Source organism: Heterodontus francisci, chromosome 1 (assembly GCF_036365525.1).
Source record: "Heterodontus francisci isolate sHetFra1 chromosome 1, sHetFra1.hap1, whole genome shotgun sequence".
Classification (NCBI taxonomy): domain Eukaryota; kingdom Metazoa; phylum Chordata; class Chondrichthyes; order Heterodontiformes; family Heterodontidae; genus Heterodontus; species Heterodontus francisci.
This window is the reverse complement of record NC_090371.1, coordinates 146,597,826-146,611,204: the sequence shown is the minus strand read 5'-3', so window position 1 is coordinate 146,611,204 and position 13,379 is coordinate 146,597,826. Positions and strand designations below refer to the sequence as shown.

At 43.1% G+C, this 13,379-nt stretch overlaps 1 protein-coding gene across 6 annotated transcripts in view; it reads left to right on the top strand.

The window, feature by feature from the left end:
- The first annotated feature begins 2,308 nt into the window (after positions 1-2,308).
- Positions 2,309-13,379, top strand: part of pcdh7b (protocadherin 7b) — a 501,318-nt gene continuing 490,247 nt past the window's right edge. For all 6 annotated transcript variants that reach the window (XM_068037056.1, XM_068037046.1, XM_068037094.1 and 3 more), the window contains exon 1: positions 2,309-5,367. In XM_068037056.1, coding sequence (XP_067893157.1) covers positions 2,311-5,367 — 3,057 coding nt within the window. In that variant the 5' untranslated portion in view covers positions 2,309-2,310. The remainder of the gene's footprint in view (positions 5,368-13,379) is intronic.

Below are 13,379 nucleotides of genomic sequence, written 5' to 3'. Positions count from 1 at the left end.
GCTGTCACCAGTGCTGTCCCACGCCTCCCCGCGCAGGCGCTGCTCATTGCTGCCGCAGACCCGCTGCGGTTCGTGAGGCTGCTCCAGCTCAGCCCGGCAAAAGCGAGGGAAGAAAGCAGGGAACTTTCATCCGGCAAAAGCCCGCCTGTCTCCTCAGTGCGCGGCTGCAAGCACCTCCCGCTCTCTCTCTCTCTTAAAGAAGTCACCGCGGCGATGCACCATCGTTGCAAATGCACCAATCCCACCTCCACCAACATCCCCCCACCCCCCACCAAAAAAATAAATAACGGGAGCTCCAGCCCAGTCAGTTTGAGCGAAATGCGATCGTTTCTCTTGTTAAAACGTGTTTTGTCAAATATATATATATATATTTCCAAGAGACTAATCTTGGCAGTTGAGAAAACCGGGAAAACGCAATGGGAAGCACGTCCTTTATCATACTTACAATGAAAATAATTAAAATAAAATATTTTAACGATATCAAACTCGCAGTCAACCTTGGTCTTACACACGAGCTTTTTCTACCCCCGCTGCGTCTGAATAACAGACGAATTTTAAAACCACACCAACCCTCAAAGGTACAGAAGGAGCTAGATTTTTTAAAAATCGATCATGCAAATTTAAGTATTTATACATATTTTCACAAATTATAACATACTTCCGAGACAAAACGGAAAATGTGCTGGTTTAAACTGAAGGTAACAAGACACGTAGCCAAATGCACGCAATAAGAGAAAATAGGAAGAGAATGTGGAAAGGTTTTAAAATATCAGTAACACGTTTAATAGGAAAATAATGTTATATTAAGATAAGTGCAACTGCACAGGAAAAAAAACGACGAACGTAAAAGGAAACAAATGAGGGGAGAGATGGATGATGTAGAAAGAGGAATCTCTGCATTTCCTGACCGTGCTTCAGTTCCTTTTCACTCGTGTAGGTGACGCTACCTCAAATGAGTCAGAAAACTCTCACATTCACCCACACTCTGAGCGGGATGGCATACAAAAGAGGGTGGGAGAGAGAAATCGGAACTCTGCTGTTAACCTGAATTCACAGCTAACAACGTGCAGATAGAAAAGGGGAAGGAGCGGAATTACAGATCTCCAGCCCGAGGGAAAGAGAGCATTATTGCATTCACTCTTTTATAGACTCCGATCCTCTGAGAAACGTCAGCTTTGGAGTGGGGCTTGCGCTATAACCTGCAGTTACTTTCTGAATACAGAAGGCTGAATTGTACGGGGAGAGAAAGGCAAACCCAACTTCAACTGCAGGAATAGCAATGAACTACTCAGCAGACCAAGACTAAACGAATAACAAGGAAGGACTTTTTTTTTCTCTGTAAGAGGATTCAGCACCACAGAAAGGACTGCGTCAGGGAACTGAGATATACTTCGGGGACTGGAACAAGAAAACTTGCTGTTGTCAAAAGTACTGCAACCTATTCACTCTTTAATTGGGATTTTCTTTTAATTCAACTGCTCGGAGCCGATCCAGAAACAATGCACTTGCAGACGCCGTTTATTTTAAAGATCCGCATTGTGAAATCAGTTGGCTCTCATTCGGATTCCCGTTGTATCAACTAGGATTTCCCTATTCGCGCGTTCAATCCAGAAGACTATCTGCATTTAGACGCATCTTGGCAGCTCACCCGCCTTGTACCAGTTCTCTGGGTTGAATACGAAAGTCATTAACGGCAACCTTTATTCTGCGGGACTCTCTGCTCGTCGAATCTTCAACGAGACGGGGAAACGGATCGCGGGTTCACAATAATCTCACTATCGCCCTTTCAACTTTCTGACCGGGTTGCAGACCTTTTTCGCGACTCGGTAGCTGCCTCTTGAGTCAGTTAGGACGGTCGGAGAAAGAGAGAAGGAAAAAAGATAGAAGAGTGTAAAGAGAAAGACTGCAATAGCAAGGTTGGGGCACTCCGAGTGCTGCACACACGCTCACTTTCCAGTAACCAGCTCCATGCAGGTAAAGAAACAGTAACTGCGGATGCAGAGCAAACTTGGAACAACGTGACTCCAGAGGCACGTCCAAAAGCACTAACTGATTCAGGTGATCAATTTGATTAAATGCTTCTTCTTTTGTGGTGTTGTTCCGAAAGCAGCAAGCGCTCGACTGAAACAGAGTGAGTCAGTTAAAAGGATGTTAAAAGGGGTCAAAACTAAAGGGATGTGTGTGAGTCTGCAGGCTGCCTATTCTTTTTGCCCTGTACTTTATTGAGTGTTGACCGACTGTTAGTTACCCCAGCAGTTTGAACAGATTAATCGGCGGAGGGAGGGAGGGAGGGGGGCAATTTTCGGAGCGATGACTTTCTGCTTCCCGCTGCTGCTTTTCCTGCGGACCGCAGCAGTGCTGGCGAGCGCCAAGCAAGCGCTCCGGTACCGGATCACCGAGGAGGGACCGGCCGATGTCCGGATCGGCAATGTGGCCAGTGACCTGGGCATCGCGATGGGTTCGGGCGAGGTGACTTTCAGCTTGGAGTCGGGCTCCGAGTACTTCAAGATCGACAACATCACCGGGGAGCTGAGCAGCACCAGCCGACGGACTGACCGCGAGAAGCTGCCGCAGTGCCAGATGATCTTCGATGAGAACGAGTGCTTCATCGACTTCGAGGTGTCGGTCATCGGACCGGCTCAGAGCTGGGTCGAACTGTACGACGGCAAAGTCATCATCGAGGACATCAACGACAACACGCCCAGCTTCCCGTCGCCGGTGCTCACCCTGACCGTGGAGGAGAACCGGCCGGTCGGCACCCTCTACCTGCTGCCCACCGCCACCGACCGCGACTTCGGCACCAACGGCATCGAGCGCTATCAGCTGCTGCAGGGCAGCGGCTCGGCCGGCAGCCCCGAGCCACCCAGGAGGAGGGGGGAGGCGGGCGGGGAGCCGGGGCCGGGCTCGGCCAGGAGCAGCGTGTTCGAGTTGCAGGTGGCCGACACCCCGGACGGGGACAAGCAGCCTCAGCTGATCGTCAAGGGAACCCTGGACCGGGAGCTGAGGGACTCGTACGAGTTGACACTGCGGGTGAGGGACGGCGGCGATCCCGCCCGCTCCTCCTCCGCCTTGCTGCGGGTCCTCATCTCGGATGTGAACGACAACAGCCCCCGCTTCGAGAAGAGCGTGTACGAGGCCGAGCTGGCGGAGAACAGCCTGCCCGGTACCCCCATCCTCCAGCTGCGGGCCACCGACCTGGACACGGGCGTGAACGGCCAGATCGAGTACGTGTTCGGCGGCGGGACCGAGTCGGTGCGCCGCCTGCTGCGGCTGGACGAGAGCAGCGGCTGGCTCAGCGTGCTGCACCGTCTGGACCGGGAGGAGGTCAGTCAGCTCCGCTTCACTGTGCTGGCCAAGGACCGGGGCCAACCCCCCAAGAGCGACCGCGCCACCGTGCTCCTCAGCGTCCGCGACCAGAACGACAACGTGCCGCTGGTGGACATCCGCAAGATCGGGCGCATCGTGCTGAGGAACGGCGTGGCGACTGTGGCCGAGGACGTGCTGGTGGACACCCCCATCGCCCTGGTGCAAGTGTCCGACCGCGACCAGGGCGAGAACGGCGTCGTCACCTGCACCATCGTGGGCGACGTACCCTTCCAGCTGAAGTCGGCCAGCGAGTCGGAGAACGAGCAGAAGAAGAAGTATTTCCTGCACACTTCGGCACCCCTGGACTACGAGGCGGTGAGAGAGTATTCTGTGGTGATCGTGGCGGTGGACTCGGGCAGTCCCAGCCTCTCCAGCAACAACTCGCTGCTCGTCAAAGTGGCTGACATCAACGACAATCCCCCGATCTTCTCGCAGGCGCTTTTCCAGGTGGCTTTCCCCGAGAACAACTCCCCCGGGGACCAGGTGGCCACAGTGCTGGCCTCGGACGCAGATGACGGGAAAAACGCGGAGCTCGTGTACTCTCTGGACCCTTCTGCTGCTGGCATATTCTCTATCGATCCGCTCAAGGGAGCCATCATCGCCAATGTGGTTCTGGACAGGGAACAAACTGAACGCTACGAATTCAAAGTGGTGGCGAGAGATAAAGGTACCCCCAGCCTCCAGGGCAGCGCCATAGTGGTGGTGCAGGTGAAGGACACCAACGACAACGAGCCCAGGTTCATGCAAGATGTCTTTACATTTTACGTGAAAGAAAACTTGCCACCTAACAGCCCTGTTGGAATGGTAACTGTGATGGATGCTGATGAAGGGAAGAATGCGGAGCTGAGTCTCTTCATTGAAGAAGACAATAATATTTTCTCCATAGACAATGACACTGGCACCATTTACTCCACCGTGTCCTTTGATAGGGAGCAGCAGACCACCTACTCTTTCAAAGTGAAAGCCATCGATGGTGGAGAGCCACCTAGATCCTCAACGGCTATGGTATCACTCTATGTCATGGATGAAAATGACAATGCACCCACTATCACTTTCCCTAAAAATGCATCTTACACCCTGCTACCCCCTTCTAGTAATTTACGAACGGTAGTGGCTACGGTCCTAGCTACAGATAGAGACACTGGCATCAATGCTGACCTCAACTACAGCATTGTGGGGGGAAATCCCTTTAAACTTTTCGAGATTGATACTGCCAGTGGTGTAATCTCTTTGGTGGGAAAGCTAACCCAGAAGCATTATGGACTACATCGGTTGGTCGTGCAGGTTAATGATAGTGGACAACCTTCACAGTATACCACAGCAATGGTTCATGTGTTTGTCAATGAAAGTGTTTCAAATGCGACAATAGTGGAAGCTCAAATAGCTAGAAGTCTTCGCACTTCACTGAAGCAGGATATTGCAGGTGATCCAAATTATGAGATGAGCAAGCAACGACTTAGCATTGTTATTGGGGTTGTTGCTGGCGTCATGACAGTGATTTTAATCATCTTGGTTGTAGTTTTGGCAAGATACTGTAGACCCAAAAAATCCAAGAATGGATATGAGGCTGGCAAAAAGGATCCTGAAGACTTTTTCACCCCCCAGCAACACGACAAGTCTAAGAAACCCAAGAAGGACAAAAAGAACAAAAAGTCTAAACAACCTCTGTACAGTAGCATCGTGACTGTGGAAGCATCAAAACCAAATGGACAGAGATATGAAAGTGTGAATGAGAAACTTACAGAGAGCCCTGGCATGGGACGCTATCGCTCCATGAACGGTGGACCAGGGAGTCCTGACCTCGGTAGGCATTACAAATCTAGCTCTCCATTGCCAACGGTTCAACTTCATCCCCAGTCACCTACTGCAGGGAAGAAACATCAGGCAGTGCAAGAACTGCCACCAGCCAATACCTTCGTAGGGACAGGAGACAACATCTCAATTGAATCAGACCATTGCTCTGAATACAGCTGTCAGATCAATAACAAGTACAGCAAGCAGGTAAGAAGCAATTATTACCAAAGTAGTGTCTAAATGTAGGCCAGAAGGTAGAAATTAGCTGTTTGAGTGCAGAATATTATTTGTATTTTTAACATACACATATACACACTTGCTTGTAATGATGTTTGCATATTCAGGATTGATTTTCTGTAAAATTGTAAAGTTGAATGTTGCAAAATAGATTTCAAGAAATATGTGCAACCTCAGATGAAGTAGTTTGAATTATTTAAATCCTAAATGGGAATAAATATAACTTAACTATCTAGTTTTGTTAAAAATGCATATACATTGCAAAGCCAACACAGAGCAGTACATAATCAGCCAGTTAGGAATGTGCATTTTGGTAATTGAGCTTGTATGATGTCACAGCACTAATCCTCCTCTTTCTCCTCTTCCTCTATCTCTCTCTGAATCAAAATGAATTACTGTGCAACACCAGTTCGTCACAGATCTATTTCATAGTGAGAACTACATTGAAGTACAATCATGTTCAGTTAGTATTTCTGCAGTGCGAGTTAAGCATATAAAATAAAATCTGTTGGAATTTTTTTTTCAATGTTGGTATGTGCAACATCAACATTTTGCCATATGCCAATCATTAGTGGTGAAATTCAGATGTTGTAAATGACACTGTTGAAAATAAATTTCCAGAGATTTTCTTCATATGCTTGTCTTTATGTCTTTATCACAATATAGACCACTATAACAGCTACCTTTGATGCTTTAGTAGCCACACAACAGCAGCTCAAACACCATCCTGGGACTGGAGACCATGCACAGTGGCATCACATGTGCGACCCTGCATTTATCCCTCCGTATAAAAATTTATTTGTTTAGATTCCCCAAAAAAGCTGTTTCTGATGAATGAAAATAGTACAGTACGTCAGGGTCTGAGAATTTTCATTTATAGTGAGCCAATTTTCTACAAACTTCAATACCTAAAAAATACAGTCTTGCACCATTTTACTTTTGACATAGAAATATTACTGCAACCTTGAAAGTTTTTGAATGGCATTATTATTACTTTTCTTTGCAGCTTTCTGGGAATATTTTGAATCAGAATGACTTAATGCTGTATATGGCTAAAATTCTAGACTATTCCAACAGTATTAAGATTTTGAACACCATTCTGAACACTATTCAAAGTGACATTCTGAGAGTATTTTGAGGCTCGTATATCTAAGATTCTTAGTATCTTTTTCAGAAATTGAATTTTGGGACATGAGCATTGCTCAACCACTTTTTACAAATATGTGTTGAATGACAGACTGTCCTCTAATTCTCGCTAAAATAATAAGAACAGACTACAGCAAATTTCTGGGCTTTGTTACTATTCTGGGTATAGATGGAGAATGAGATGTCACAGTGGCTGCACATATTCTTCCATTAAGTTAGAACACCAAGACTCTCATGCATTTGGAACTAATTAAATAGAAGGCATGCTTTATTAATGTTTCCTGAATACAAACACCAAAGTTCAGTTGCATCAGTAACTTGCATTTTCTATCCATTAATTTAATCTGAGAAAGTATAATAAGAGCTTAGCTAGGCCAAAACAACAAGATTTGCACATTGTCATTTGGTATAAATGATAGTTTTACTCATTGTATAATGCTGCTGTAGATGATATATATTTAATTCTTTATTATCTTAATGTTAAATAAATATGTTGTGCTGTACTTCAGGTAGCAATGAAATTATGTGTCAAAATAATGAAAATAGCTTGAAGTCAAGAGAAATTATAATTACATAAATTATAACTTTGGGCTACGGGTATTTATTTGCATTTTGTGTCATATTGTGCCATATTAAGCAACTCTTCATTTAAGTAACAAATCCGTGGATTACACTTTTGTTCATATTTGTATTTTTTTGATAAATTCACAATGTTAAAAAAACTATGCATATTACTCAATTAATTTTCTTAAGAGATGCAACTGAGAAAGATACTAAAGTGAATTAATAATATCTATGTAGAAGCTTAACAACCCTAACTTGTTTCAATATTCCATGTTAAATTCTATGAGTCTTTTTAACCAGGCAGACAGAAATGAGTATTTCAAATAAGTTCTGAAAATATACACAGTGAACATTGTCATTATTAGTATAAATGCCGTTACAGTGAGATACTTAATGACATTCAAATCTTTCTTAGACTAGGTATGGAGGAAGTTGAAGGTAATTAGATAAACAAGACATTTTAGGCAGCTGAGCATCTCTGTTATTTGATATGGATTTCTTTGGAAGTAAATCAAATGATACAACAAGTTGCAATTCTGCTATCTCACTATAGAAAAAGCATCAATGAACCATTTGCTTTGTTAATAATATCATTATCTTTTTTGTCTTGATTCATTTTATGCACCTTTTCAATGGAACCAAAGCTGAATCATTGCTAATTGAAGTCTGTAAGGGCTTTTGACGAAACTTTGTCTTACACAATGGCCTGAATTTTATCAGCGCGCCGCGGTCCACGGCGGCGTGCTTTCAACTCAGTGGCCTTCCAACATGGAAATGCTGCTGAGGAGCCCCCGTGATATTATGCGTGGAGGCTCATTTAACTGCAGAAGGCGGAGCGGCCGCCTCCGATGAAGTAGAGGGGGCGGCCTCCGCATTCCCGGCAATGGTGTCCGGCACCGGTGCCATTTTTATTGGGCTGCAAGCCCTTAGAAGAAATTTACATTTCAAAAGAATATTGTGAAGGATTATTTAATAAAAATTACATACATAATGGACGCCCTTCCCCACCCCCCCAATGTTTTTGTTAGCAGAAAAAGAAACCTTATTACCAACCCGCACTTCCCCCCCAACCACTTTACATTTGCCCTTCAACCCCTTCCCACCATCCCTACATCCCCGCCTTCCCACCCTGAAAATTTTATTCCTCCCCCCTCCCCACCAGGTTCTCGCTTCGGAACTCCATGCGGAGTTTCGAAGGCGCATGAAGGCCGAATGGAGGCCGTAAAATCGGTGTGGGACGGCCGCTGCCTGCAGGTAAGTTAATTTGAATATCATTAACGTTAATTTACATATGGAGCTGAAGGGCCCGCCACCAGGCAGCGGGGTCGGGGGGGGCCGCACCAAGATCCCCCTGCCACTGCTAATATGCAGCGGGCCCTTCCCAACGTAGCAGGTCGAGGCGGGCCTCTCCCTGCAGAATTTTACCGGCCCTCCTGCCGCGACCCACGGCTTCGAGGGGCTGGTAAAATTCAGCCCAATGTTTCACTATCTGTAATAGTGCTCAATAGTGGAAATAGTATTGTGACATAGAGTGTGTGTAACATGGGTGCACAAAATGCATGATATCTACCTTCAGGGCACCGGTTTCATTAAGAAGCAAAGTGTGGAAAGAAGTATATGACCACCCGGAGGAGGGGTTCCATTTGCCTGATTTTGCCATCTACCCACTAAATTAAAACTGTATTCAGTGTAATTTAAATTTAACCTCTATACTTTTGGTTTTGAGATTTCAAACTATGACCCTAAAAATTTGTCCATTAGTAAATAAATTAAATTCAATATCTGCCACTTTTTAAAAAAAGCACACCAAATCATTTATATATGCTATCAGCAACTTGCACCTGAGAATTTAGATTGTCGTATCAGAACATTGTGAGCATGCAGTGTAAATGCCTTGAAACTGTGTTAACAGCCAGGTTCTGCACATGAGTTGGAGCTGAGAATGGCTTTAATAAACCTGCAACTGAATGTGTGTGAGCAAAAAGTATAACTGCTTTGTTTGTTCACACTGCTCTTTGGGCTGCAGTTATTTGTCTCAGACTGCTGCATTTGGAGTGCAGTTTTCAGCCAACTGCACATCATTATTGATTTCACTGAAGTCAGCAACAATGTATTCTGTGCATGCATTCCGGGCCCCATGTGTAGAGTTCTGCTTCTTGGGTGACATAGATTGCCTGCTTTCTCTTAATATTACACATTGAAGAGTAAGCAGTCGCCTGGGCAACTTTTAAAATGTAGCTTTGTAACTGGCTGGAATTATTCGGCACACAGTGCAAACTCAAAGACAGCCTTCTGGAGGGAGTTTCACACCTTTCCATTTCAGTACATTGAGGAGACAGATCATTACTTGGCATCCCAAACTATATGGCCATTTTCACACTGATGCATATCCAAAACTGCATCTAACACACAAATGTGTTAGCATAACTGTACTGCAAGCAAGTTTATTGCTTGTTTCTAAATGCTCTGAGGACATTAAGAGTCAACCACACAGCAAAAGACTGCAGTCACATGCAGGCCAGACAGGGTAGGGCTGATGGATCCCCTACGCTGAAGAACAGGAGTGAACGATATGAGTTTTGACAATTTAGCAGCTTTCACATCTATTTGTTACTTCAAAAATGACCAGAATTATTGAACTCAGGATGTAACTATGAATTTACAACCATTGGGATTCTAGTCCAATACCATAACGACTCAAGCACCGACCTTTCACCTTCATTTAATTTCAGCTACATCAGTATAAACATACGCATTTTTGATCATTTGTATTTCATGAAAAGTCTGAATAAATTGTACAATAATTTGCACATGTTTTTGATTCTAATTTGGTACAACAATTAAAAATAATTCAAGCAATAATTGACTATAGTATAGTTCTATTAGCAACATGTAAGGATCACTCATAACATTACATGTTTTCTTTTCCTTCAACGAAAAAAGTTATAAAATGAAACGTATATTTTCTAAAGATGTATCCAATAAAAAGCTTTCCTTTCAGAAACTACATGACACAGTCATCTACTATACAAAAGAAAAGTTCCAGAAGATTAGGATAACAAATTAGTTGGATGTTATTTGGGCATTTCATGTATTGGTGCCCTAGGACCATCTGATTTAAGAATAAGATTGCATACAAGAGACATCTAACTTTGCTTAAAAACAGCAGTTGGAGTTCTCCTGATGGCTCAGTGGATGATGCAGCACATGATGCTGAAGTGAGCAGACAAGGCCAGAAAGACAGATCATCTTTGGCCTATTTTAACTTAGTCAATCATACCTTGATCACAGCAAAAGTACTGCAATGGGTGTCCCAAGGCTCTGGACACATAAAATTGCCTGGAATACTATCTCATGATAGGTGTCCTTCTTAGAGGTGTACACTTGTACATATATTAGATTCAGCTGTGATGGCTTCCATGTTGTAATAATCTGCTGACTGCGCAGAAAAATAGCTACTGGGTTGAGGTAGTGGGGTAATTGCATAAATGATTGCTTATACAGTTTGATAGTTTATTACTTCATTACATTGGTATTCCTTTTACCTTTAGTGTCAGTGTTACTTTAGTCACCTTTTTTCTTTCCCTCTTTGGTCTCTATTTATCCAGTACTTTTCTGCATGTCTATTTGTTTTTATGTCTCTGCATTTGTTTGTGTTCATCTTTTATACTTTAACTTCTTGCTGAAATCATCTCTAGTTTTGTTTCTGACTGATTCCATTATATATGATATCCAGTAGGAGTGGTCAGAGTAGAATTGGGGAACTGTGTAAAACTGAAATGCTTTATGCAATCCACGTGGTCCTTTTATTTTACCACAATGAGTTTTTTAACAAGACAGCAATTTACACATTCCACATTTAAGAATAGTAAAGATCGCAGAACACTGTTTTGAGATTCTGCACTATTTTAGAATTATTGTAATTACAAATAGATTTTGCATGTAAAGCATAAATTAGCAATACTTCCCTTATAGAGAGAGAAGTGAAGTGAAATTTGTTCATTGTAATTGGTATAAAATAATAAGTTGGATATATATCTACAAAATATTGAAATGAACTAATTTGACCTTTAGTCAAATTTTTAGGTAACACCCATGCAGATTCTATCACCATCCAAAAATAGTAGTTTTCCTATTGATTTGTAGACTGTATATCAATTTAAAAATGTAAAAGATTTCTGAGAAAATAGGTGCTTTTTTTTTCCTGAAAAAATTTAATGCATAAAGGCCACATCAAAACAATATTATTTATGGAACACCAAATTTTTTGGAAAGTGAAAGAGTCTTGTAAGTTATATTTTATAGATTCTTATAAGAATCAACTGTAGCTTTGTCATCTAATTAGAAACAAAATATTGTGATTGCCCCAATTTTTGAAGAAAAGAATATTCTTTTAGAGGGAATAATGTCATTATTTTATACATTATGCAGGAGAAATATTACGATGAAAGCCTCTAAAAGTAATTTATTTTGGATGAAGTTTTAACAATTTAGGAAAAATTATTTGAAGGTGGTAAGATGATATGGAAATAATGCTACCAAAGACATTACTGGTGATGTCTTCCCCACTTAGGGGCAAAACAACAATGAACAGATGCTGTTGCAGTTCAGTATCAGAGTAAGAATGTACCAACAGGTGGCGTTACATTGTTATAATTGGCACTAGAACAAAGTTTCCTTTTTAAAACACTTGTTTCAAAAGCTTTTTTAAAAAAGTCTTTAGTGGCATTGTAGGCCATCTTTCAATGTCTACTGATTTAAGTTGGCAAACTTTCCCTTCAGGTCTTCTCAGTTGGAAGCAATTGACCACAGTCGGAGGTCTGAAAGCAGCACTCCAATCATGCATTTGAATGGCATGTGGTAGTCTTCCTTTCATTACTCTACAGAGATGTTATCCAGTGCTGTCACCATGGCTTCCCTAAGTGCTGTCACTACAGTGCTACAGGATGCAACGTAAAGTTTAAACAGCCATGTAAAGGTACTATGCTCTTTGGGTTCAATCTGATAATCACAGGCGTATTTTTCGATACTTACATGATTAGGGCTGAATTTTATTTGGAGCACAGCGCCCTTTGAACTCGGCAGCGTGCCCGCATTCAGTGGCTGCCGCTGAGCCCCCACGATATTACACACGGGGGCTCATTAGCATCACTGTGATGAACCGTGTCCCCCCCCCCTCCATATTACGTGCGGAGAGGCGGGACATCCGGCGCAGTGATGAATATTTTGACAGTTGTGTAGCAGGTGCTGGGGCCCTATTTTAAGCGCCCCAGCACCTGCTTCCTGACAGCTGTCAAAGAAATACTTAACTCACTGTTGAAGAGTGGGGCTGCTGTCAATCTGGCAGCAAAGCAGAAAGTGCTGGAGAAACTCAGCAGGTCAGGCAGCATCTGTGGAGAGAGAGGCTGAGTTAACTTTCAGGTCTGTCACCAAGAAAAAATCAGCTCTTAGAGTCACAAAGTCATATATAGCACAGAAGGAAGCCATTCAACCCAGAGCAATCCAGTCAGTCCCACTCCCTTGCTTGATCCCCATAGCCCTGTAAGTTAATTTCCACTCCCTTGCTTGATCCCCATAGCCCTGTAAGTTAATTTTGTTCAAATGCCCATCCAATTTCCTTTTGAAATCATTGCTTTTTCTGCTTCCACCACCCTTGTGGGCAGTGAGTTCCAGGTCATTACCACTCGCTACATAAAAAAGTTCTTCCTCACATTCCCCCTGCGTCTCTTGCCCAAGACCAGTATCTCCTAGTCCTTGTGCCATCATTTAATGTGAACAGTTTTTCCTTGTCTAACTTATCTAAGCCTGTCATACTATCAAATCTCCCCTCAATCTAGTTTGCTCCCTTTGGTCACTGCTTTTTGCTCCTGGTTCAAGAACACAAGTGGCAGGAATTACAGATAGGGGAAAGGAGTCTAGCATGGAGATCAGTACCATAATAATGCTATATAGTACCATACATAACAGTTCTATAATATAAAATACCCATTGTCTGTAAAAGAAAGATTTGCATTTATATATCACCTTTCATGACCATAGAATGTCTCAGAGCACTTTGCAGCCAATTAAGTACTTTTGAAATGCAGCCATTGTTGTAATATAGGAAACACAGCAGCCAATCTATGCCCAGCAAGCCTCCACAAAGAGCAATGTGATAATGACTAGATCTATTTTTGTGACATTAATTGAGGGATAAATATTGGCTCAGACACTGGGGATAACTCATCTGCTCTTCTTCAAAATTATGCCTTGGGAACCTTTGTATCCACCTG